Here is a 25,463-nt window from a genome sequence, read left to right as displayed (position 1 = left end):
AATCACTGCTCCCGGGCCACGCAATTACCGGGAAAAGGGAAGGATGTTCTTACAAACAGGGCAGCAGAAAGAGCCGAAAAGGACACACCGGTTTTTTCGTTTTCGTCGTTGTAAACCGGTTGAACGCAGCAAATGCTTCTTCTTGCTGCCATCGTAATCGTCTTCTTCTGCTCGCGGTTCGTGCTAGATGACAGCTAGAGCTATGGTTGTGTGTGTGCACTTGTGGTGTTATTTCGATGTTTGTTTTGTTCTTTTCTTTATTCCCTTCGGATTAGTGGTAGGAGGTGCAAGCAGAACCATTCTTATTTTTATGCCGGAATGGAATTTATTCATCCGATTCTGCATTTAAGCTTTACTTCCTTGCTTTTTTTTATCGAGGTGGTGTTAAAGCTGTTTAATTACCACAAACGGTTCTTTGTGTGACTAGAGTGGTTTGTGGTAGAGCTATCTGGCGCAAATATCGTACGATGTACATTTGCAAGTAATTTTCTGCGTTGTATACTGCAGGAGTACGGATATGAGTTGAGGATGTCCAAAACAAAAAACGTCCAAAAAAATGGAACCTTCAAGAATTATTATTTACGAATTATTGAAACCAATCCGTTTGAGCTAATCTGTTCTAAGGGAACTAGGTTTCCTACGAGGGATTCAGCTGGGAAGCTCGGTATGATCCTATTGTCCACCGTCAGGATAGCTCATTCTTTTTCTTCACGTTCTATGCTCTCACAAAAACACACACTGTTCAAAGTAGTCCTTGAAGCTGACGTCCTCTTCCAGCGTAGTATAATGCTCATGTCCGTAGAGAGACGGTCTGCCATTGGTGTTTGTTAGACTTCATTTAACCCGTAGTAGCTGGATAGTCAACCATGCTTGTTGCCGCAGAACTTACATTATACGGTTCCGCACCTAATTCTGTTGTGACCCAACAGAAGCCAAGAAAAAGAAGTATTCTCCAAATTTTGCAGTTAATTTTTTTCCCATGAAACTGTTAAGGTTCGTGTCGTGGTAGCAAAATATTCTTGTGCCATTTTTCCTTGAAGTACTCACAACATAGATTCTCAGTATAATTCTGAACGATTTTTGCTTTAGTCGCAGCTCCTTTTCTTCGTACCGGACTTGGTCTCATTTTTGCCCAGATATCTACCAACACTTTTTTACACTTCTTTTGCCAACTTGATTAGCACTATGTTTACAAAAATGTACATTGTCTCGTCCTTTTTAATGTCTTTACCACGTCTGCACCATTATGAATGGATCCAAAGTCTTCGTAATAGTAACAATGGTTGCTGAAGCGCTCTCTCTCTCGTTGACCAACTCACTATAGCGCACTTCGTCGAGACTCGGCCCGATTCACAATAATTCTTCAGATGATCCTGGCTGCTGCTTCTCATCCATGCCAGATGGTGCCAGATCTCCGACAGGTAACGCTACACCTAATCCAGCCAACGAATATCTTATTGGTGGGGTACGAGTCTGCCATCACATCCTGCCGGCCTACGCCATCGTCAGAATCTTCCGGTTCGTGATTCATTCCCAAACATATGGTCCAAAGGATGCGCCCACATTGTGATTATCACCGGTGCTTTCCAACCGAACCCTATCACAGGCTGATCCTCCGGCAAGCAGGTATTTTGTCTTCGTCACATTGATCATCAATCCAATTCTTGCGCTGCTTCACGTTTGAGCCGGGTGCCACACCTCACACACCTGATTTGCCGTTCCTTGCAATGTACTGCATCTGAATTAATTCGTTGGGAAAATCGGGATGTAATCGATTCAGGATGCAAACGGTGTAACTCTCATAACGTACCTAGAGATTAAAAGGTTCAGGAGGTCCAAACGCCCGTTTAGGCTGTGAGTTTTTTTTCAAGGAGTGCAAGCTTTACAAATCCCGGTTTGCTTTGTAGAAGAAGATTTATAAGGACTTCATCAACAAGCTCAAGCTAACACTTCAAATGTCCTTTATCGTCGATCAATCCCAACTCTACCAGCTCCTGCGGGTGCTTCGTCTTCATGTGCACACTGCGACCTTTATGATGCGCAAAGCTCATGCCACAAATACGACAGCTTAGCGGCTTTTCGCCCGTGTGCGTTCGCATATGAACCACCATGTGCGTCATCGTCCGGAATCGTTTATCGCACACGCTACAGCTGTGCGGCTTCTCACCAGAATGCACCCGCAGATGTTTGTTAAGCGTCGTGCGCAACAGGAACAGCTTTCCGCACACCTCACATTCGTGCCGTTTCTCCTGGGTGTGCGTTAGCATGTGACAGCGTAAAGTTCCCGCAAATAGGAACGTTTTGGAGCACAGATTGCACGCAAACTTCCGTTCGCCGCTGTGGATGCGCATATGGCCTTTTAAATTGTTCTTCTCCAGGAACGCTTTATCACAAATGTCACACTTAAAGTCTCGCTTTCGCAGATGCACACCGTTAACGTGTGACTGTAGTTTGTTGCGTGAAGTAAAACTTTTCGAACACTGGTCGCATTGGTGTGTACGAGCCGAATGAATGACCATGTGCGATTTGATGTTGTTCACTTTGGTGCCACAAACGGAACACACAATCTTCTCCTTTTGGGGTGCTTTTTTCGATTCTTTGTTAGTTGAGGTATTGTTGGTAGGAACATTTTTGTGCTGGACGATGTTTACGGGCTCTGTGACGCATTCGATTTCTTCCTGCTCTTCGAAATAATCGTCCGTAGTGATAAACTCTATTTCCTCATCCGAGTTGGAACCTTGTAGGTCTTGGGACAATTGTTCCAACGGTTGAGTTTCATTTGCTACTTCTGTTGTCTGTTCGTTTTGCTTCGGACTTAGCATAACTGCTTCATTTTGCAGCGCTATTGTGAACTCACCGCTAATGCCAATGTCGGTGTTACCTGGAGAAACATCTTCTCGATTTTGGCTCAGAACCTTTTTTTCAACGTGAATTTCCTGCGGAAGCTGTTGACGATAATGGGTGGAACCGATTTGTCAATGAAACAACCACACAAATATTAAACATCTTCGTTACCTTTTTCAAAATGTCAGCACAAGCCTGCTTGACCCGTTTGGTAGGGGGTTTCTTTCTTCGTTTTTTCTTCGCTAAAGCGTCATTTGTAGCTTCGCACTGATCCGCTTGCCCTGATCTGTTGCTATCACGAATTTCATTCAACAACTTCATCGATACATCACATTTCCGCTTAAAGTTAGTTATAATGTTCAGGTTCCTTTCACACTTTTCACACAGAAAGTTCGGCAGCGCATCGTGCTTATTGATCTGCTCTAGAGAAGCATACATTAGAGTACATTTAGATTGATCGTTATCACAGTCCAGCTTACCTTTATCTTAAGCAAATCAAGCGCCAGTTTTACAAAATTTCGTATGTAGTATACATTCCGCCCCTGAACATTGTAGTAGATAGCGACCAACCTTTCCTGGGACAGACAGAGCCGGCACAAGCGATTAAAGTTGTCCGCATAATGTTGCTTTTTGCTTTTATCGCGTTCTTCGGAAGCTAGCTGTTGGGATAATACTTCTGCATCCATTTTGGCAAAGATGGGGTTTGCTTCAAACAGCGAAACTTCTCTCCAGCAGACACAGCAGAACAGGATCAAGTTCAAAATATAAACAAAACATTAACGAATCGTACTGTCATTTGTACAAAAAAAAAACAGGCTTACTGTTTATACTCGTTAGTCCACTTGGAGTTGGATCGGACAAAAAAAGCCGGCCATACCAACATCACTAGACATGCGAGTGAGTAGAAAATTCGCATTTTAAATAAGATTGGTTAATTTAGTTGATTTTTAGGTACTATGCTTGAGTAGGTTATTATTAAGGAAAGCAGTGTTAGAAGGCATCATTGTAAAATCCTCACACACACACACACACACACATCTACAAAATCCTGCCAATTTGCAGTAGGTGACTCACTGCTATGGGGATGTAGTCTCATCCGCGATCTTTACCTTGTCCGCGTAGATAAACGCACGATCTATTTTGCTTTAAATTTACTTGGAAGACAATCGTTATGTTTTTCATGCCTAATAAAATTTATACGCAAAAATCCTGGTGCGCCGAACACCGAATGGAATCAACGGCCGCCATGTTCAAAAAATCTGCAAGATCCTGGGTGGAAGTATTCATGGCTGAGTTGAGCGAATCACGAGGGACATTTCAACATTTTATAAATTAGATATTTAGAAAGGTAATTGGCAGCCATCACGACGATGGAGTAGTTTGGCTTTCATTACAAACTAGACTGCAAAAATGCGAAAGCTACTGCAATGGTAATGAAAATAAATCTCCAAATCTTTGCCATATCCTATCAAAAAGCCCTACTGGCAAAAAAAAATCCTGAAGTACAGAAAAATCCACGATCAAATACAGAACCACTTGCAAAGAAAGAAACCCGAAGTATAGAAGAATTCACGATCAAGCACAGAACAAGATGGAGGAACGGACATGCTTCCTTTTTGCGATGAACTTAACGTTGCAATCATCGCATGATCCTTGCAGATCAAGGAGGAAATCTGCAACGCTATCATTCGTTTAACCAACATTTTATACTAGAGCTACTGGAAACCTGTCAAATGGACAGCACACAAATGGATTTTGATATCTATAATCAATATTTGCCTGCAAAAGAAGCTATCTGGGTTCTTTAGAGTCAACAGAACAACAAGGCGACTTGCTCTAGCTCTTGACCTACCACATACGGAGAGCCCCAGTCCTGCTCTGTGAAGACAAGTTAAAACCTTGGCCAACAGATGTACGCGTATATAAATTCTTTCTATAAACCTACAAAAGCGTTAAGAAAAGAGAAGAAGATAAGAAAACATGCTCCTTGCTCATATATTCAACTTTCAATTAGGATGTAATATTTCTGCCCTACAAAGGATAGTACTCGATGCGGCCGGACGACCAACCGATCGTTAGCACGGACTGTGCATCCGTGTTGTACTCTTGCTGATAGTTTTCCTGGTAGCACATGCACGACGGATACTCGACACCTGCACCAAAAATAAGACAGTAAGGATCAATGTTGATCTGTAGTCCTGCCAGGTTGGTAAAGAAGATAGCTATCGCCGAAGTGGTTTTGAAAGAAATCGCTAAAAAGCGATCCTGTGGGCACCATGCAATCGATTGCGCTTTGCCACCGATCATCAACCCATCTTCGGTAGTTTTCTGATCAAGATCTACCAGTGGAAAGGCCAACTCGTACGATGCACCTGTTGGGAGGAGTATAAAACACACGCGAATTAATGGTTTCAATTCTTAAATATCACAAAACAGGCGTTTAGAGGATGATGTTCTTACTTTTTAAACCCGATAGTCGCATGTAGAACAGCTTCATATCCTCCGTTGTGACAAACAGTAGATGCCGTTCGTCTCGGGACCAAGCGAATGATTGTAGCGACCCATTGGCCGTACTCCAGCCGACCCGTGTAACCCGTTCCGGTGGCACGGTACATAGATAGAAATCTCTTCCGATGGTAGTGGCAATCATGTTGTACCCGAGCGGAGCATAACTAACGAGTGCACAAGGCAACTTTACCCGATGCATCGGAACGCACCGTTGCTGATCCACGTTCCACACGAGCAGATGGGTATCGTTAATGCTGGCAGTTACCAGCAACTCACCGTTACTGCTCCAACTAACCGCTGTGACCGGTTGATGGCGTCCATGCTGTAAATGTACCGCCTGGGACAGTGGTCGGCTAATTTGGCTTGTCGGATCGACGCTCCAGATTAATACACCGGTCTGACAGCCCACGGCCAATTCTCCTCCCGTGTATGGCCGCCATGCCAGACATGTAATGGCCTTCTGCAAACTGCTTCGTAGAATCGGCGTTACACCCGGTTTGCGTGTGTAGATACGAACCGTATCATCGATGGTGGCAACGGCAAGCTTGAAGCACAGCGGATGCCAGCACATACAGCGGATGGTGCTTTTGTGCCAATTGCGCGTTTGCGAGTGTTTCGCTACGAGATCCATCGATTGTTCGCACGGATACGACTGCCAGTACTGCTTGAACCGTCGGCCGATCAGCTGCAGATAGGTGGCAGCCCGGGAAATGATCCGCGATTCCGACTGTGCTGCCTCGCCCAGCGCCTCGAGCAGACCGATCTCCAGGAAGATGCTTAGAATGCGCTTGGGAAGTGACTCTGTTACCGGTACCATTACATCACGCGTACTATCCGTCCGTCGACTATGCCCTGGCGGGTGCAGCATTTCTCGCATGAACACTATATCGGGATAGTGATCACGCTTCAAAGTCAGCACACAGCGACAAACGGGAAAGCAATCGGGGTTTAGGCAAATTGTACCCAAAACAAATACCGCTTACACTTACCGCTGCGAATCCGATGGTTTCCGCACTGGGTGGGAAATTGCTTAGATTTAGCGAACGACTCATTTTGTAAGTGTTTGCCTTCAAACGAAAGCGATGCTGTGGAGAACGTTGAACAGGATATTCTGTTTACAAAACGATCACAAATGCCGGTCACTGCCGCTATCGATGGCGCTCTTTCTAATCTGTCAAATGGTGCTCAATTGACAGCGGTTGTCAGTGGGCAACAGGACATGTTTTTCAAATCTTTATTTTGACAAAGAAAATGTGATTTTACTTATTTTTTCCTTATTCTCCCTGCTTTAACAATTATCTGCTCAAAATATGAAATTTTTTTCTTATGGACCTATACAATAGCTAGATCTTCTTGGGTAAAAACCTTCTATCGCCACATCGGTCCAATGGCTTGCTAATCCTCACTATCGGGAAACGATTCGGGTGGGACTTGAACTCCGGTCCTGACGTGTGAAGACCAGCACCGTTGTCTCATCCGGACCGTCCCCCCGCAGTGAGGATTGACTATCCGGCTTGATGGTACCGCCAAGTAAGCCATTCGATGACCGGCGTGACCTAGTAGGTCGTTAAGCTAAGAAAAAGAAGGCTTCACTCCACCATCCACGCGTGCATCCGATCTCCGAAAGCTTTGACTCCAATTCTACACCTCGTGCCGAACTGGTCTCTGACGAGTACCTTTCTAGTGGGGCATGTGTCCGGCATTCTCATCACGTAAGGATATCAGCACCGCCCAACAACTCAGCTAGCTCGTGGTTCATTCTCCTGCGCAACACGCACTGCTCACACACAATGCCAAACATAATCCTTAGCATCCGCCTTTCGAAATTGGTGAGTTGATTTAACGTCCTCCATTAGTATAGTCGAGGACTCGTACCCTTAGAGGGTTACCGGACGTATTGTCGCCCACCCACGTAAGATGTCCTTTCCAATAATGTCTGTCATCCGCGAAGCCAAGGAATTGTAGAGATTGGGAGACCGCATAACACCCTCCAGAGCGATATTGAACAATCAGGAAAGTCCGTCCCCTTGCCTTGCATGGGATTACTGGGACTTAAAATGTTCCAGGCAGGACTAGCTTTGCTCGTCCATACAAGTGTTTTGAGTGGAGAGGTTTTCATGGTCATGACCGACAGCCCTCCTGATCTGGACAAGTATGAATTCAGCATGAACATCCCAAATAGGTGCCACCGTTATCTCATCCACTTTGTTACATATTTCCAAAATTTGTGTATAGAATTAATTTATTTTTTAGTTTAACTACATTACAAGGAACTATGAACAGCTGTAACATTAGCTAATTTACACACAAAATAATTGTAATCCTGTACTCACACATACAGTAACCCAAGTTCCTTCTGCATTGACTCTTCTTTTACACTTGATTATAGTAGTTTAATGTTTGCATGTATTCATCTGAGTGCGTGTGTATGTGTGGCGAGTATTACATGTTACTTGTGTCGTACAGAGCTTGTTGAGAAAGTGCACAAGGAAGAGGAAGAAGGTCCTGGTTCGCTCCTGATCACGCAAACAGCAACTCTCTCATTCATCGTCATCAATCACGATCACCGATTGCCGGTTGCTGCTAGCAGGTGCATGATTTACTTCCTTCGACAATGGTCCAGTTTTCCGTTTGAGTTCTTTTAACTTAGCCTCGTTATTTTCAATAGATTCCTCCAGCCTACAAATCTGCTGCCTCATATGCAGTTCCTTCTTTTGTATCGTACTGATAGTGTTGAGTGCCTGTTTTATGAATTTAACAAGGTTAAAGAAAATGTTCATCACAATCAGAGAAGAAAAAGAAAACTCACCTGTTCGTAAACTTTGCCCTCGTGCTCGTAGCATTTATCTTCTTCGTAGTTTTTCTTGTCGAAGCACAGCATGCACAGCTTCAACATCTGCAGTTCCTCGTACAGCATGGGGTCCGAAGATTTTATCTTTTCCACCTGATCTTGCTTGAATAGATTAATCAATCCATGTGGTGTGACAACCTGTGCAGCATTACATGTGCGAATGTAAAAAAAGCAAAATAATTAATTTATGTTTTTTTTGCCTCTCTCGATGTTCGAAGACACATACACAACGTTGGCTGATCCGACTGGTCAGCTTATCGATCAGTAGCAGCGGGGCTGTTTGCTCCTTAAACTGCCACTGTATCATAAGATTGCGTGGACAGAATGTGTACGTATTGCGCTGGACGAACCTAGAATTAGAAAAGACAGAAATGAATCACTACGTAGCATGGAACCCTTTGCTCAACTAAACCATAACTAAATACGTTTATTTAAACAAATTAAATCCAAAATCCTCAACATCTGTAAACACACTCCCAGATTCATACCGACGTTCAATAAAATTCCACAACATACAAATACAAAACACACGAACTGCCGACATACTAAGCTTTACCTCCAACAGACGACTTTCGTTTGTTTCTCATTTGTTTATTTTTCTACAGGGTTACGAAGGAAGCAAACAATCGACTGAACCTGTTCCGGATGCTTGGAGTCGGCAAAGCTCGGACTCCTTCCTATGCAACACATCGTTACCAACCGACTCGTCGCAGCTGAAGTTCGACTCCTCGAGAAAGTAATCCTTGAGTGATAAAGGAAGGAAAGGAACCAGAGCTAACACCGAATTACAACTCCTCACCAAACAACAACTTTCACCAATCACTCAATAAAAAAATTCTACCATAACTGTGTCATATGTGCCCTAATTACACTTCCATCTTCTCTGTCGAAGCAATAGAATCTAGATGAAGGACTCCGCCACGAAAAAACCCAACCCCATCTTCACTGACAATGCCTCCAAAGATCTCCACATTCAGCTCCTAAACTCCATACCTGAGTCCCTGACGATCGTTTTCTGTTGGATATAGGGTCATTCCGGAATCAACGGAAACGAGAAAGCCGACCAACTTGCTAACGAAGGACGGCACCGTTCAACCGAACCACACAATATCCTTTCACGCCGCGATGCTATCCGATTCACCAACTCGAGTTTTTTGCTCCCAATACTGGAACACCACCTGGCAGCACAATCTAGACCTCAGCAACATACTACGCCCCATCAAGCACAATACCGTTTCATGGTAACATATATCGAATCCTGTCGCCACTAACGAGTCCTATCCCGCTTTCGAACAGAGCATACACGCCTGAGCCGTTTCTACATCCTCAACAAATCCATTCCTCCAGACACCTAAGACACAACGAACTACCTGCCAACTAGACACCAATTACACGACAATCTTATCACACGACAAACTGCACCAGAAAAGCCTAATTAGATTTTTACGCTTCAACAATTTATAGGGAAATTTCAGCAATAGCTTGAACAATTGCTACACTAACCACAATCGCAAAAGTAATAAAAAAAATAGATAAGCCACATCCGCAATAGGTTTATATTAGTATTAGATACTTTTTGTATAGAGAGGCAAATGTAGTCTCAGACTCAGAGGCTCTATAAATAAAAATAAAGTAAATACTCACTGATTGAGCAGTGTGACTGCCGCCTCTAGATTGGGTACGCTCACCAGCTGCTTCTTCACGGTAAGCTCCTTCAAATTTATGATCACCTCGTCTTTGAACCGGATGGCTTCCACCATTCCGAGGCCGGAAATTTTCGACTCCAGCACACCCTTTGTATGCGGTTGCATCAGAACTTTTCTCTCTTTTTGTGCGTCGTTCAGGTACTTCAAATTGATTGCCGGCTTGGTCGTATTTGTTCTGTTGGTTTTGCGTGGTGCTGTACTTTCCTCGGTTCGTTCACCATGATTGGACGTGCTTGTCTCCGAAAGTGTCGTGGTAGGTGTAGCTGTTGTTACTCGGGGAACGACTTTCATTCTAGGCATTGTTTTTGCCATTGTAGTAGTAGAAGAGGAAGCTACACAAACCGGACGAACGTTGGAGGTAACAGTGGTGGTGGTGTTGTTTGTATTGGTGGGGACAACTTTTCCGCTCTTGGGTACCGGGTTATTATCACCACCACCATCGGACTGCTGCAGTACTCCGTCCCTTTGCAAAGCGTTTAACAAGGAACGGTTAATTTTCAGCACACCCATTGCGCGATCAAAATTGTATCCATTCTGTTGTCCCGTTTTGCTGAGATCCACTTTGTGCGAGATCTTGCACAATTCTTCTTTGCTGAGATACTTTTTCTGTCCACCTGTTGGAGCAACTGCTCTATCACCATTCGAAACGCTGATGGTGGATGGCGTGGTTGCAGTCACACGTTCTTGACTCGGTCCACTGGACACAGATTTATACAACGTGGTACCGTTACTCGCCACCTCATCGTCGTCATCGTCCTCGACCAGAACTACATCGTCCTCATCAACCTGAAGTAGCGGCGCAGGAGCACGGTGAACACGCTCAACTGCAATCGAATGTAATCTAGCTCTCGGTACCGGTAGCGGGGGTAGTGTTGCCGCCGATGATGGTACTTTTATCGCACCTAAACTTCGCCGTTCCAATGGCGTCTGTACGTTCGTTGTTGTTTGAGGTGTTGCTAGGGCATCCGAGTTTTTAGTAATTTTTACCGAAATTGGCTTTTCGGATTTGTTTAGAGGAGCGATCATAATGGTGCTGCTTGTGTTTCCGATAACAGTTGGCCCTGTTCTTATTTGTCCCGTACCCGACATTGATAGTCGCCGTAAGCCTGTGCACTGAATCGCATTTGGAGGCGCAACTCTAGTTAATTGGTTGGTGCCAACAGTACCTTCGAAGGCAGGATCATATCGGCGAGGAACTTTGGGAGCCGTATAGCTAACTGCAGCCGGTTCGGCCGCAATACGCTTTCTCGTAATATCATCACGAGCAACGTGTTGTTGCAGGCCCAGTTCAATTTCGCGCTTCTTTTGCTGATTTTGCTTCATTGTCCCTTGGACCAGCTTTAACAGATCTACTACATTACACCCAACACCTAACTCTTTGCGCGAGGGTTGTTCTTGAACGTTGACGTTCAGATTGCCTGGCTGAATTGTTTTATCAATATCATCTTCGTTCGTTTCCAGAACAACCACATCATCATCATCATCCTCATTGTTTGAATCGTCCGGATTTATGACTACATCATTTCCCTTCTCCTGTTCAATTCCGTTACTCGTGCCAGCTGTTGTTAACGTTGAGATATTATTGCGCTTGAGCAGCGAACGTTGGCTAGTTGAAGCCACCGACGAGGCAGACGTATTTTTCGCTTCATCTCCAATTACTTGGTGTTTTGGTAGTATGTTCAAAGACACTACTCGCGACGTGACGGAGTCGACCCAACAGCCGGTAGTTCTTTTTGTAGTCCCATTCGTCGGGATATTGTGCAGCCGTTCGTACACTTCCCGTTCGTACAAGCTACCCTTCACACTCTGGCAAAGAATCACATCCAGCTTCGTCTCGGTGTGCGGGTACGGTCCTAGGAAAAGTGAATGGCCCTCCTTGGGCAGGGCATACACGTATGGTAGCAGCTGCGTCTTCAGCTGATCCCTTGGTATCGGCGTTTCCAGGCAGATTGATTTCTTTAAACGAGTTGCATCATAAATTGCTTTCTTGATCGTACCGTACGTGATGCAACATTGCCAACTCTGTATGTACATGTGGCTAAAGTCGTTCTCGATTTTTAGTCGCATCCAGCGACAATTCTCACTGCCATCCGCCGCCGAATTGCCCGACAAGCTCGGCAGCATGCCCAACGGGTAGCGAACCTGTTGTGGACTTTTGCGCAAAATTTCTATGTTTGACTGTGTGCTTAGCGAAACGGTCGCAGGTCCTCCCTGTTTGATACTAGCGCTGCTACTACTGCTGCTGCTGCTGCTGCTATGCTGCTGATCAGTTGAGGTGCCCTTCTGGATTGTTCGATTGTTGTTGGCAGTATCGCTAATGTTCATCACATCAGAACGTGAGAAACTTTTTTGATAGTATTCCCGCATCCTTGCTTTGATCTTCGCACTTGCTTCGGTCGATGGCGTAGTCAGTACGTTAGAATCGGTCCTGAAGCACTTTTCGTTCGCCTTGAGAAATCCGCAAAAGTGCCAGAAATTCTTATTACCATACAGCACCAGTGCGAGACTGTTCGTCTTCACGTTGTCCACATGAGACACTATCATTTTCATCAGCAACGATGGTCGCTCGGCAGCATTCAGCTTGTCGATCGTTAGCCGGTTCGCACTGATCTGATATTTCACATTGGGTAGTAGATGTTGTACGGACGGCTTTTTCGTGATGACCGTCATCTCCGTACCATCCGTAAGCGTTAGATCGAGCACATCAATCTCCCCGAGTGCGAACGAGCTTAGCAACTGCTTCCAGCGGCAGATGTGCAAGATACCCTTCTTGCCCGGGCTAATGTCGAGATTGTTACGGCGCAGCATTTCGTTAATGTGATGCATCAGCGAACAAAGCAGACGGTCGGTTTTTTCCACCGGAGTACCTTCCTGCGTTGGATGGTTCCGTGGTGGGTCAGTACCGGTCGCGCCACTACTACTGCTGCGGTTGCTACTCTGAAGTTCAGTGTTTTGAGTCGCAATCTTTTTACTCGGTGTCTTCATAACTCTTGTTTGCACGTCCACCATAATAGAACCTTCCGTGGCCATTTCAACTACATAAACTGTGCGAGAACGGTTTGGGATCGTCCGTGCTGGAGGATAGCCATTCCTAAACTCGATGTTCTCAACGAACGAAAGCCGTTTGCCGCTGATGACCAACTTTTTCGTACCTTCAGAAAGGATATTTAGCCGTGGTTCATTGTCAATATTTTCTTCACTGTCGACAAGTAAAATCTTTACAACCGTTGGCTTCTTATCGCTGTTGGCATCTAAAGACATTTCGGTTTCATGCATCGCGTTTTTGCATTCGCTCATCATTAACTGCTTTAGCTCACGAACCGACATCCGAAGAATGGCGGCTTGCTGACCCTTTTGACACAAAGTGGCTTGATGCGCAGTTGCCGAATTGACAATCGATTTAGTAGATGGCATTTCCGGGTCCATAGTTTGGGAGGGGACGCGTTTCAAGATGAGACTGTTGATCTTGGACGAACCAGAACCTGCTGTTGGTTTAATAATTGTGTAATGAGGGTTGTCCACAGTGCTTCGTTCGCACTCTTCGCTTCGACTAGCTGCTGCGTTAGCAGATTTAGCTGCCTTACCCATGTCCTTCTTCTGCAATAGTAGATGAGGAGATGCTATCGAAGAACGTCTCGCTGCCAACGAAAGACGTTTGTTTTGAACTGCAGTTGGTTGCGTCGAGGGCTTCCGTAGTGTGGAATCACTCCGTGCAAATATATGACCAGGTGCGACCGATGCACGCCGAGCACGAATAGTACCGCTGAAATGGTCCGATATAGCATCGTTGTTCATTGCTGTTTTTGGGTTCTTTTTCGTCACTTTACGCTCGTTCGGTGGTTTGTATGATTCTTCAGAACTATCTCGTCGCCTACGTTGGCCCGCTGCTTGGGACGCTCGCGATAGCCTTTCTTCAACGGTGTCGCTGGATTCGGTGTGAGGTTTTTCAAACGAGTATAACCGTTTCCGAACATTAACCAGCGGAGAGCTTGCAGCATCGATACTATATTGTATTGTCTCCTGGTCTTTGGTACGATTTTTGGACGACGTTTGACCACCTTTTGTCATACGTCCTGCTGCTTCATACGTCACCAGCTCCATCGAAACCCTGCCTGGTGAAGTCGCGTCCGATTCGCTGGACGCTTTCGGTGGAATAGGAATGCAATGTTCTTCCGTAAAGGAAAACGGTCTACCTTGGGTAGCTTTACCACCACAGAAGCATCGATACAGATCGTGCACCATGCACAGAGGTTCGATGTCCTCCAGCTGGGTGAGCTTGTTCAGCAGGACGTGCGCATGTCTCATGCGTTCGAGCTCCGTTAATGGTTTGGCGTTCGGTGGGGGTTTACTGATGTATCCGGACACATCCTTCACACTGCCACCATTCAGCAGACTCTGGACGCTTTGATCATTGTAGTAATCGTCATACTTTTTTGGCTTTTTCTTTAACCGTCGACATTCAGATTCTTTGTTTTGTACCAGCACCGTTGTGTTTTTGGTCAGTATGACGGTTGGCGTAAATTCGCGCTCCTCCTTTGCCAAACGTGCGGTAGCTTTCTCCCGTAGGTATCTTTGCTCCGCTATTGAAAGTGCTGTTTCACCTTCTTCCTCTTCGCCTTGGTCCGCCTGAAATAGGAAAAAAAACAAAAAAGAATGACAAATTTTACATACATTCATACATACATTTTTTGTAAACAAGCTTTTTTACGGTAATATTTCATAATTGCATGCACCAATATTAACACACGTTGCTATTTTGATAATAAAATTCACAAAAATATACATAAGTAAGGTAAAACTGTACGCACTGCGCTTTATAGACTAACGTAAAATATTTTCTGTACCTAAACTGTTCTGTTGAACCGTTTCACGACATTCGTACATACACACTGGTTCAAATCTCGAATTTGAATATTGGCATGTTTTTGGGATACGGGGGAGTTTTTTTCTTGTCGTTTGATGGTAAAAACCAAATTCTTTTCAAGTTATCACTATATGAAATTAATTTTCATTTGGTTTTCGCGCGCAGAAACTAGGCAATTTTATAAAATATTATTGTTAAAAAGTTTGTTTACATTTTCAACTCTTCAACTGGCTAGTATAGATTTTCCATATCAATCGTATTTTGTGTCTATTTTTACTGATTCGCAAAAGTATTAAGGTTTTCATATCAATGGTCGAGGATTTCATAAGCGCTTGCACTATTCGCTAAAGTACATACATGTATATTTTGATAGTTCAATATTACAATGTTTAACCTATTTTACAGTATCGTGTATAGTAGCCTACAGGGATAATGTGCCGCCAGAACAGCTAGATCAACAAAATTGTATATTTCAACCAGTTAAAATGGGCTCTCAAAGAAAGAAAATATAAAAAAATTTAATTACTTGACAAAGTTTAGACAAAAAGTCGTAGAATCATGAAGGCAGCTATAAAAAAAACAATTATTTATCACAACAACAACAAAAATCCAAATTTAAAACAAATTGAATTTTGAAGCAAAAGGGCCACCACCATTTGGGGGCAATAGTAACGCACACTACTTTTCAGTGAGTTTTTAATGATAGCTGAGCTATTTAAAAAAACGTAAAAATTGTTGTACATGTGCACAAGATTTCAATTTTGGATTGAGAATTAATATCCCTATCGATCCAACTTGGAATTGAATTCCAAAATCAGATTCTTTTTTTTCATTATTAATTCAGATAGAAGCATTATGGTGTGTTTCTAAGAGGAAAATACCCCCAAATACGGTGGCCAAGGGCTAGAATGGAATCGGCAGTGAGATCCGTGACCGAAAGAAGCACTTCGGTGACACGATTTGTTTTAGAAAACGAAGTTTCACAGATAACACACGGGAAATCCTAGAATCCCAAGGAGGTAAATCCTAAGGCCAGTAAGGAGTCATCTTGTGGTCGTTATGAAATCATTTAACGACTGTCCAAAATAGGAGGATTTGGTGAATCAGATTTACCCCTAGCATAATTTTCGATGATTTTACTCAGATACTCAGATAATTTACCACATTTTAAACAATTTTGTTAACTTTGCATTTTTTTTGCATTTTTTCTGGGACTGATTGATAGTAAGTGAAAGCTAAGTGTGAGATGAAAATAATGAAAGCAAATTCAGCTTTACAAAAAAAGTTTAAGTAAGTTACAGCATAAACTGCTTTAAGTGGCACACTTTCACCCCAATTTACGATAGGTTAAAATAAGAGAATCATTGAAATTTAATAACAGCTCGTTAAATTTCATTCGTGAGTTCAAAATTAATGCGATGGTTTGATTTAATTAGTAATAATTAATTAACAATATGTCCAATGTTGCTGTAAGAATAGAAACCAAACACACATATTTACCTTGGCTTGAAGCGCTCGGTTAGATTTTTCTGCAAAACCACAGATGCAACCAAACATGCAATCGAACTGCCCACAGTGTTGCTTCCGATGCATGTTGGCCACCGCAATGGCTTGCGAACTGGACAGTGTGTCACACAGACAGCCTTTGGAGCAGTACTGTGGATCACACCGCTGTTGCCGGCAGAATTCGGTAGCACTCGGCATAGGTTCACTTGGCCCTTCGATGATGGTGGCGTTGAGACGTTTCATTTCTCGGCTAGTGGGGAAGGGGGAAACGTTTATTTCGTCATTACACCTGTTCAGAGATGAGATGCGAGTGTTGATGTGGGATGATAGCGGAATATGACAGAAGCATTAATTTGGATAGCAGTCATTACGTATGTTTGCAATCGCCTTGTGGAGTCTTTGAGACTGTAGAAGTGGATTGTGCGTTTAAATTTCTATGTTAGCTAATTCCGCTGAACTTAGTCGAAAGTCGGTGAAGAACAACATATTGATTAAGTCTATTAAACCTTAAAAGTCAGCTTTGTATGTGTTTGAATATTTGGAGGATTACACGAGGTTAGCCTTGTTTCAGAAATGTTAATTAAGGGTTTGATAGTCGGTCAGATGTTTACCATATGAAGCGTTAATTTTACAGGTCAATGAATGGAATACATGGTGCATGCAAAAACTCGTCGTTGGAATACATAGGTTATTACTTACAGAAGCTTCAATTTGACGGGATCGACTGTTTTACTGCATTCAGATGCAGTCCCATTGACGGCACTGCCCGCAGCATCACCATCAGCACCCCCATCATTTTGCGTGGCAACCGAAGGGGACGGAATGGGTGTCGGTTTCACACCAGCCGCGGTCTCCGATGTATCAACTTCGATCGGTACAATCTTCGGTTCGTTCGGTAACATACGCATTTCCTCTTTCTTTTTCACGTATTCTATATCCGGATCATCCTTTTCGAACACATCTTCTGCCAGTGAGATAGCTACCGAATCCGTAAGTTCGCTAAGCACATCGGCACAGACCAGCTCATCCGGATCAATTTGGTCCCGTTCTCCGCGTGCTAATGCTTCATCGATCGTTTTGCGAAACGTCAACTTTTCATCCATTAGTTTCGTGAAGCGAACGACATCGACGTTCATCGGTGAACCGTGACACGCCAGCAGTCGTCGGCGTATCAACATCCGGCGCTGATTATTTTGATACGGTAACTCGAACACAAACGATCGTTCCTCCTGATCGTCTTTAAACTTTTTATCCTGCTCTTTCGTTCCTTCCTTAGGGGCGGTTAAAGTGGAAACGGCAAAGCGTGCCCAATTCTCCGTGATATCATTATGCGGGAGAATCATCTTCAGGTACGGTTTGACGAACCCATCTAGTGGACGATTCAGTTTCGGAAATACTTCTAGCTCAACCTTGGGCATTTTGAAAATTTCCAATGGTCCAAGACATGGGTCCTCATCCGGCGTTGGTTGCAAACACTTTGAAGACAATGGGCCGGGTTTGCTGCCCGGAAAGGAACGTTTCCTTTGGTAGTTGGCATTGTTTGATGTACCGTGAAATAGATATTTGCTGTTATCAACCGGCAGGGTGGACATTTCGTTTTTACTCCCCTGTCCGGCCTCGTCTTGTGAGATATTTATATTTATCCCTTCCGGAAAGTCAGGACAATGACAGTTGCTTACGTAATGATATCGATGCCCACGGGACGCAATGACTGGGCTGGAGTAGACCGTACTCCTTGTAAGAAACTGCATTTTATGATTGCCCCGACAGCCGGACAACTTAATCATCCGATTGTCAATATTCATCTTTTGGAAAAAGTATCGTCCTTTCTCCGATCGCAACCACGCCAACGCTCGCCAAGTAGAGCGGGTGAATGGAATCTGCTGATCCTGCAGCTCCTTCATACGACAAAAGTCAAGCGCGGCATCGATGTTTCGGCTACGCTTTTTTAGAAACTGGAAGATTTTTGACTCATTATCGATCATCACGTACCGGATATCGTTTTCCCGCTGCACAAGGATACGCTTTTGGGCGACCGTACGGGGCCTAACCATATCGGTGGGACGCTTTGGACATTCAAGACGCGGCGGCACCGAACCGAACGATATCAATCCTTCTTCGCGGAATAGATCGCTCCGCGTTTCCGTTTCGGTTTCGCTTTTCGATTGCTGTGCCTCAATGCAGCTACCGTACGTGAGGAATGGGGCAAATGGTTGCGATTTTTTCACGATCGGTGTAGGCAACAGCCCGGGTAGGCTCGGCTTGTCTAGCTTAACCACTTCACCCTCATCGAACCCATAAAACTCCGTCGAAGAGTTGGAGTTCGTGCAGTCAAGTTCAAGGTTGAGTGTTTTGTGCAGCTTCCCGAACACCTTCGAAACGCGCATCTTGCGTGGCTCCTCCGGTACCTCGCTGTACCTTGGCCGGGCAGCAATTTTTGTACGGTCTCGCAAGCTACGCCGTCCATCCGGACCATCGGCGCTACCGTCGGCAAACGACACCGGTACCACGGCTTTCACTGGCGGCGATAGATTGAATTTGTTCAGCAGCGAATCTACGATGGAGCGATTTTTGCGATTTTCCAACGGTTCCAGATCAATGTCACAGGTGTACGATGGGTCTAATATGTCGGATTTGGATGTTTCGAGAAAGCTGTACGATGGTCTTTCGTCTTCTTTGGAATCCTCCTTCGAAGGAGTGCTGTTGACGCGGTTTAAGGCAACCGTTACCGGAGACATTGAGTCCAGTGTACTTGCTAAAGGAACATTGTTTTCTTTATCAGGATCGAAATCCTTCACCGTATGCTCCGGTGGTTTATCGGCAGGCTCGGCTTTAACCAACGATTCCTTTGAATCATTTTCAGTCACGCCATTACTGGCCACCACACCATCAACTTCGGCAATTACGGTTGTAGCTGTTTCCATTATTTCATCCTTCGGATCCGGTAGGATCCTCTTCTTCTGCATCGTTTCTACCTCTTCCATCCGTTCTTGCAACATTGAAAGAAGTAGTCTTATGGCGGACTGGATCGAGCAATACTCCTTGATATTACTGAGTACGTCTGCACGATTTATCACTGTCGTTTTGGGTGACGAAACAGTAGTAAGCGCCCTACTTTCTATGCTATCTGCATCGATATGTGGTGTTGTTTCAGCATGTAAATTATCGGAATCCTTCGTTCCGTTTGCAGTTCCGGACAGTTCACAATCTGCTGGAGCACAGTCCTCTTCCCGGGAAGCAGTTTTCTTAGCAAGCAAGCTGTGCTTGATACGCTTCTGGAAGTACTGTGGTATGGCACGGCGAGCTGCACACGCTTGTGTTACCTTTATGGCCCGCTTTTTGATCAGCGCCAGCCGACGATTCCGATAGTGGCGCGGATCCAATTTGCAACTACCGCGAGGCAGTGGCTTATACATCAAACGGCAAATACGCAATCGATTCGGAAACGCAACCGGACTGTCGTCCTTTGCGCCGTGGACAGATGTACAGCGAACCGTTAGGGGTGATGCACTAGCGACACGCAATAACGGTTCTAGTGCGGATGTCCAGCTGTGATGTGGACAATACCACTTCCGTCTATTTGGTTTGTGCGTGTTTGCAAAATTCGCAGAAAAATAAGAATCTGTAACGGCACAAAAGGATAAAATATTTTAATGTTCTATAATTAGAATATGAAAACATTATCGTGAATCGTAATGTTAGGCTACACGTCGGCAAATTTTATATGTCGGCATTATTGCGATTTAACTCAATCGATAAACTTCAAAATCAAGATGGCCGCATGAATTTTGCTGCTCTCGAAGCAAACCATGGTGGTCGTGGTTCTTCCAGTCCGCTTTTTGTTATTTTATCAGTTCTGCTATCGTTGGGCAGTATCAAATATTTTGAAACCATTTAAAAATAAAATACGTCAGTTTCGGTCAGTCTGGATTATGGGTTCTGTGTGTGACGTAAATTAATGTCTAAAGCAAAAAAAAACCAGACATTTTACTTTTGGTTTAAGAAAAGAACGATAGGTTCCTTTCGGTTTTAGAAATTTGTATTCTAATGCATACCCCTCTACCAGCAATATGGAAATACGATAATGTTTGTACTTCAACGAACTAAATAATCATATCCATAATACCTTAGATAAATCATGCAAAAAATAATAATTTTTGTTTTTCTTCTAAGGTAGTTTTTCACACTCTACCACCTCATATAATGGATAAAGGTGCGTCACGGAAGGAAACGCACAAATGTGTCGTAAAGATAAAATGGCTGACTATCAATTAGATGAATGGGGGATAGAAAAACGAAATTAACGTGAGTGGAAGAAAATCCTAAATTAACCCCTAGAACGATTAATTTCTCTGTCACAACTGGAAGCACTCGCATATTAGCACTGGCACGACTTATTGCGAATAAATATTAAGAATCACAAATTATTATTACAGTATATAAAGAAAAATCTAATCGAATTGTTATTAGACACTGAATCGTACTATCGTTCTGAATGATCTCCCGTGCGCTGGAGGAATGAGAGCCAGACCGGAATAAAGGCGAATCCAAAAAAAAATGGTACCGAAAAATCTTCCACCCTCTTCTACCTTCGCGGTGGTGGTGCTGTAAACGCGAACGGACTAGAGGAACGTATCGAATATGAACATTGTCACACATGATGCACGACGGAACCTACCGACGCGGTGCATCAACAACACACCACCAGCACGCTGTGAATGAGAAACTGTGTGCCTTCACCATCACACCAAATCATGCCCGTGTTTTCCACGCCATTTGCACACCCAATCCTTTTCATGCTATCCGCGCCCTTACCGAATGGGACATCAGCAGCAGCAGCAGAAATCGGACAGAGCCCTGCACCAAACATGCACACACACACAAATGCACAAACGCCTTACGCTTCAGTTTCTTACCATTCCACAACAATGGCTCGAACATTTCTCTGTCGCGGTTCGTCCAGTAAAAAGTGAAAACGGAATGGTGTTTTTCCTTCTCCCAATCGCAGCAACCACAGCAGGCAGACAACACACAAAAAAAACTTCCCGCGGGATGCTTGGATCGCGAGAGAGCAATTGATGTAAACGTTCATGTGTCACACACCACCACGACGACGACGCATACCCAAAACAAAAGTCTCGCCATCGAGAGATAACTTGACAATATTAATCACAGAATTAACCAGCCAAAACCATCAATCGAGGTTTGCTTTCGGAAGGAAGTATCGTTCGGTTCTGACTGGTGCTGCCGCTGCCACTACCTTCCTACCCGTGCTTGTACAGGGCAATCGATACTTCAAAGCGCATATCTACACCGAACTATGGAAAGGAGAAGAAGGCCATGCCGCTGTATGCGTGCGTGTGTGTGAGAGAGCGAACGTAAAAGAATGACAGGTAAATTAGATCAACATAAAACGTAGAAAACTTATGATAATCAATGTACCTTTTGTTATGCAAGACTATTCTTCCTTCCAACCAAAAAGTTTCCACACACACACACACACAACTCTAGTTGAAAAAAACTACATTTTTGCCACAATTGCTTCGATCGATTGTTGATAATACACTCACACACTCCACTGGCTCACTGGGTAATATTTTTTAGTTTCAGTTTTGTCGCAGTTTTAAACCAAAACTTTCATTTCACACCAACTATCAATTTTCCAAAAAAGAAAGGCTTCCGCGGAACGCACTGACTGCACTGCTCAACCACTTCCGACCGAATGGCTGACTGACGCGAGCACACTGGATCTAGAACTAAGGTCCATTTCCTTTTGCACATCCGCCATCTTGTTTTTCCTCATCGGGCAACACTAACATGGCGATCGCGCTAAGGCGATGCGTTTACACGGGTGATGTACCTGTATCGGTAAAAACAGGAATACAACATTTGCATCTTTTTGAAACAAAATGTTTAATCTGACACGACACGCTTATGCTGGCCTTTGTGTTTATCACAATTTTGGTTGATCAAAGCAAAAAAAAAAACAATTCCCAACGCTTGCTAGGATGGCTGCTTCCGGTTGAAGCATCCGTGCTAACGCGATTGAGGTTACGTCGTAAAAGTGACAGTAGTAAAATCGTACCACTCCAAGCACTGTATCCGGGGGCCGCTGGCTACTGGATTACGATGGCTTCGGGTGCATTACGCGTGAACTATACTTACGATCTAGACTCGACTTTTGGGGGCTGGAATAAACTTTACGCACAAAACAAAAAAAAAACCAAAATACCCCCCACGAACACCCGTTTTCGAAATGTTTTTCTTACCCCGCAATGGTTGATGATCAACTTGGACCACAATGGACGACAAACATTAACAACATCTGCGCTGCATTAAATACTCACTTTATTAGCTGCCCGTCGATGGTCGACGACGCTCAGCTGCTAGATCCGATAGCACTCCAAGCGTGGTATCCACAAAGCGCGTAGTGAGGCATCTTTTTTTAAAAATGGCGACTCACACAGCAGCAGCGAACTGAGCATTCGGTGCCCGTTCGTCGTCGCCGTCTGGATCTCCCGGACAGAATCCGTTCGGTACGGGCGCTAGCCAGACACGTTGGGCAGGGAGAAGGAATCTTTATACAGGTGTAATTGTGCTCACTTTTCAACGCTACCACGCCTGAAAGCACTTGCACAGCACAACTTTAACAAAGTTAGCTGCATATCCTCCGTGTACGGGTTCTTTGTAGCAAACCAAAAAAAGTTCCTATTTTTGCTCGTTGCAGTAAAACGAAAACCACATCAACTGAACTGTCAAAACCCGGTCGCGCTTTTGTTGATGCTCGCTAGATTTCACGCGCGCGTGTGTGTGTGTGTGCTTTTTCAAACGAGAAACAACTTTATGACGTTTATGAAACTCGTACCGTATTTTGCAGTCCGAAACGTTTGACGACCTTCTAGAAAATGTAAGTAATATTTATAGGAACGTTGGCGTACGAATGGATTCGGTAATAGCTAGGTGTGATTACGGGTACAAAACAGCTGGATCGTTTACGGGTACAATTGGCATGACGCGTACAAACGTGCTGCTGGAATGAAGTGAAGCCGGCTTGAAAAGGGACGACATTACAAAAACCGTTTGGTAAATAAAGTTGTGCGTTCCCGAAAACGGGAGCTGTAAATTGGAAGGCAAGCTGCCGTCCATTTTAATTTAGAGAAAACAGAATTTTTTTTACATTCTTGCTCGTTTTTTTTTATGAAAGTACAAAGAAAGTAAAGAGAGGAAAAGGAATTAAAAAATGTGCTGATTTGTTTTTCTTCAGCACACGCTTTCGACTAATGTTTACATAATTTGTTTTGGTTGTAAACTAAATTCTAACGAATGAAGTAGTCGGTTTTTTCGGTTAAGCAATATCGCTAGTCCTCTACAATTGTGTTGAATCGGTATTATTTTTTCTGATTTTCTCATTTTGATTTGGTAACTTCAATAAGGGGTTCGTAATGCTCTTTTTCCTATCCTATCTTGCGGGTAAACGAATTTTAGCAAGGCAGAAATGGCAGGCCCTCTAGAGGTGCTACATGATTTTTTAATGTAACCGATTTTAAAAAATAAAGAAACTCGAAAAAATACGCATTATGGACGGATAGTTTAAAAACATTTAAATAGCGAAGTTTCGAATATTAACTTTTCTTTCGACCTTAATTTGAAGAATCTCCTGTGAACTTAAACCTTCACGCTTTGCTGTTGTCCTAGAACCAACACTGCATATCCTCACAAAAAGGACGACACAAGAAATGGATGGATGATCGTTACTTCCTGTTGCTCTTCTTATTCTATTCAACCGTTTTGCCGTCAATGGACGACGGAGGGAATGACACCAACAAAACACAAACAAACCGAAACCAGCTGTCGGTGAGTCGTGACGATCGTAGAAACGCAGAGAGAAGATTGCTCGCCACAATGCGTGAGAGAGAGACTTTAAGATGTATTTTTGCGAGAGGGCGAACATTTTTTTCTATGCTGAAGTCAACGCACCACCACCCCAAGACGCGAGACTTGGCGGTCCAAAAGCGCGAGAGAAAACATCACCCCGTCGTCGATCGCGAACTACGCAACGCAACAACCAATCCCTATCCTATGGTTGTGCTTGCATCGCGGGTGGTTGTTGGTCACATTTCTCTCCTTCGTACGGTTAAACGGTGCTTGACTGTGAAGTTTTTCGGACGTCCGCACGGTCGGAGCTTTTCCGTGTACAGAGTATACGGGCACTACGGTCCGTCCGATAGTACGGTTGTGAAGTGGCAGATCCTTCGAGGTTGTGATGTGTAAAAAGTTTTGATCAGTGCCTGAAAAGTAGAGCAGTAATAGCAAAGCAGTAAGTTGTAACGGTGGAAAGATTCAGGCAGATTCATGAAATCTGTCGGAGATCGTCCAGAGCGAACTGCGAGCGATCTTTGCGCAATGATTATGTGAAACGTGTCGGATTGGTGATGTTGGGGAACGTAGAAAACCCCCAACAAATGGTGTGTTAATCTGTGCCATCTCGCCTGAAGTGATCATTAATGGTACCGTGAATATGCGTGAAGATGCATGAATGACGCATCTCTAAGCCCTGGTTTGAGCGTTTTCCTGCGATCGTTGGTTGTTGGAGGAGTGGAACCAGTGTGGTTTTGGTTTTTATTTAGCGATAGTGGCACGTACATATGTTTCCATTGAAGTCAAAGAAACTTATACAGTTGTACATGCTCGTGCACAAACGATAAACAGCAAAAACGAAACTAATATTAATCATGTGTGCACTAACAGTGATCTTTACTGATGACCTTTGGGTCTCCTTTGCCTACCACAAGGCAATTACTTAGGCAGTGTCAGTGTCACGGTGTCGAATTCAGGTTGAAGATCTTCAACAACAGCTTATCGCGCCATGTCGTTCATTTACTTTATCTCGTTTCACTTTCCTCCACCATTTGCATAGGGAAGGGTTTGTTCGTGATTCGTCCACGTCCACTCGTAATGAAATAACGCACCCAGAAGTGATATGGTATTGTTTCGAAAGGGCCAAAAGTGCTCTCTTGCGATGTGACGATGTGAAACCGTTTGCTAAAGTGAAGAATGGCACGTAATTCGTTCTCTGTATGTATTTATACTGCGTACAGCTTTTTTCCGGTGTCTTACGTCAGCTCCGTTGTAAAGGGTGTCTGTTTTGTTGTTGTTGTTGTTGTTGTTGCTGTCTTCATGAAGG

At 44.0% G+C, this 25,463-nt stretch overlaps 4 protein-coding genes across 4 annotated transcripts in view; 1 reads left to right on the top strand and 3 right to left on the bottom strand.

Annotated features, from left to right (window-relative positions):
- Positions 1 to 25,463, top strand: part of LOC126556357 (V-type proton ATPase 16 kDa proteolipid subunit c) — a 286,536-nt gene that overhangs the window by 11,625 nt on the left and 249,448 nt on the right. The gene's annotated exons all lie outside the window — the stretch shown is intronic.
- Positions 1,944 to 3,530, bottom strand: LOC126556090 (myoneurin). The gene is made up of 3 exons (XM_050211290.1): positions 3,324 to 3,530; positions 3,016 to 3,261; positions 1,944 to 2,945 (listed from the first exon to the last, which is right to left on the bottom strand). The coding sequence occupies exons 1-3, from the start codon at positions 3,528 to 3,530 to the stop codon at positions 1,944 to 1,946; spliced, it is 1,455 nt and encodes a 484-aa protein (XP_050067247.1).
- On the bottom strand, positions 4,876 to 6,404 carry LOC126567419 (aladin-like). The gene is made up of 3 exons (XM_050223643.1): positions 6,342 to 6,404; positions 5,305 to 6,256; positions 4,876 to 5,216 (listed from the first exon to the last, which is right to left on the bottom strand). The coding sequence occupies exons 1-3, from the start codon at positions 6,402 to 6,404 to the stop codon at positions 4,876 to 4,878; spliced, it is 1,356 nt and encodes a 451-aa protein (XP_050079600.1).
- Positions 7,893 to 21,371, bottom strand: LOC126567418 (uncharacterized). Its single transcript, XM_050223642.1, is given in 10 exon segments — positions 7,893 to 8,093; positions 8,162 to 8,341; positions 8,430 to 8,553; positions 9,848 to 14,535; positions 16,274 to 16,529; positions 16,979 to 19,901; positions 21,095 to 21,133; positions 21,136 to 21,225; positions 21,228 to 21,318; positions 21,321 to 21,371. Coding segments are annotated over 10 exon segments (8,643 nt in total).

This window comes from Anopheles maculipalpis, chromosome 2RL, assembly GCF_943734695.1.
Source record: "Anopheles maculipalpis chromosome 2RL, idAnoMacuDA_375_x, whole genome shotgun sequence".
In the NCBI taxonomy this organism is placed as follows: Eukaryota; Metazoa; Arthropoda; class Insecta; order Diptera; family Culicidae; genus Anopheles; species Anopheles maculipalpis.
Note: the sequence above shows the minus strand (reverse complement) of the source record. Positions and strands in the feature narration are given on the sequence as shown.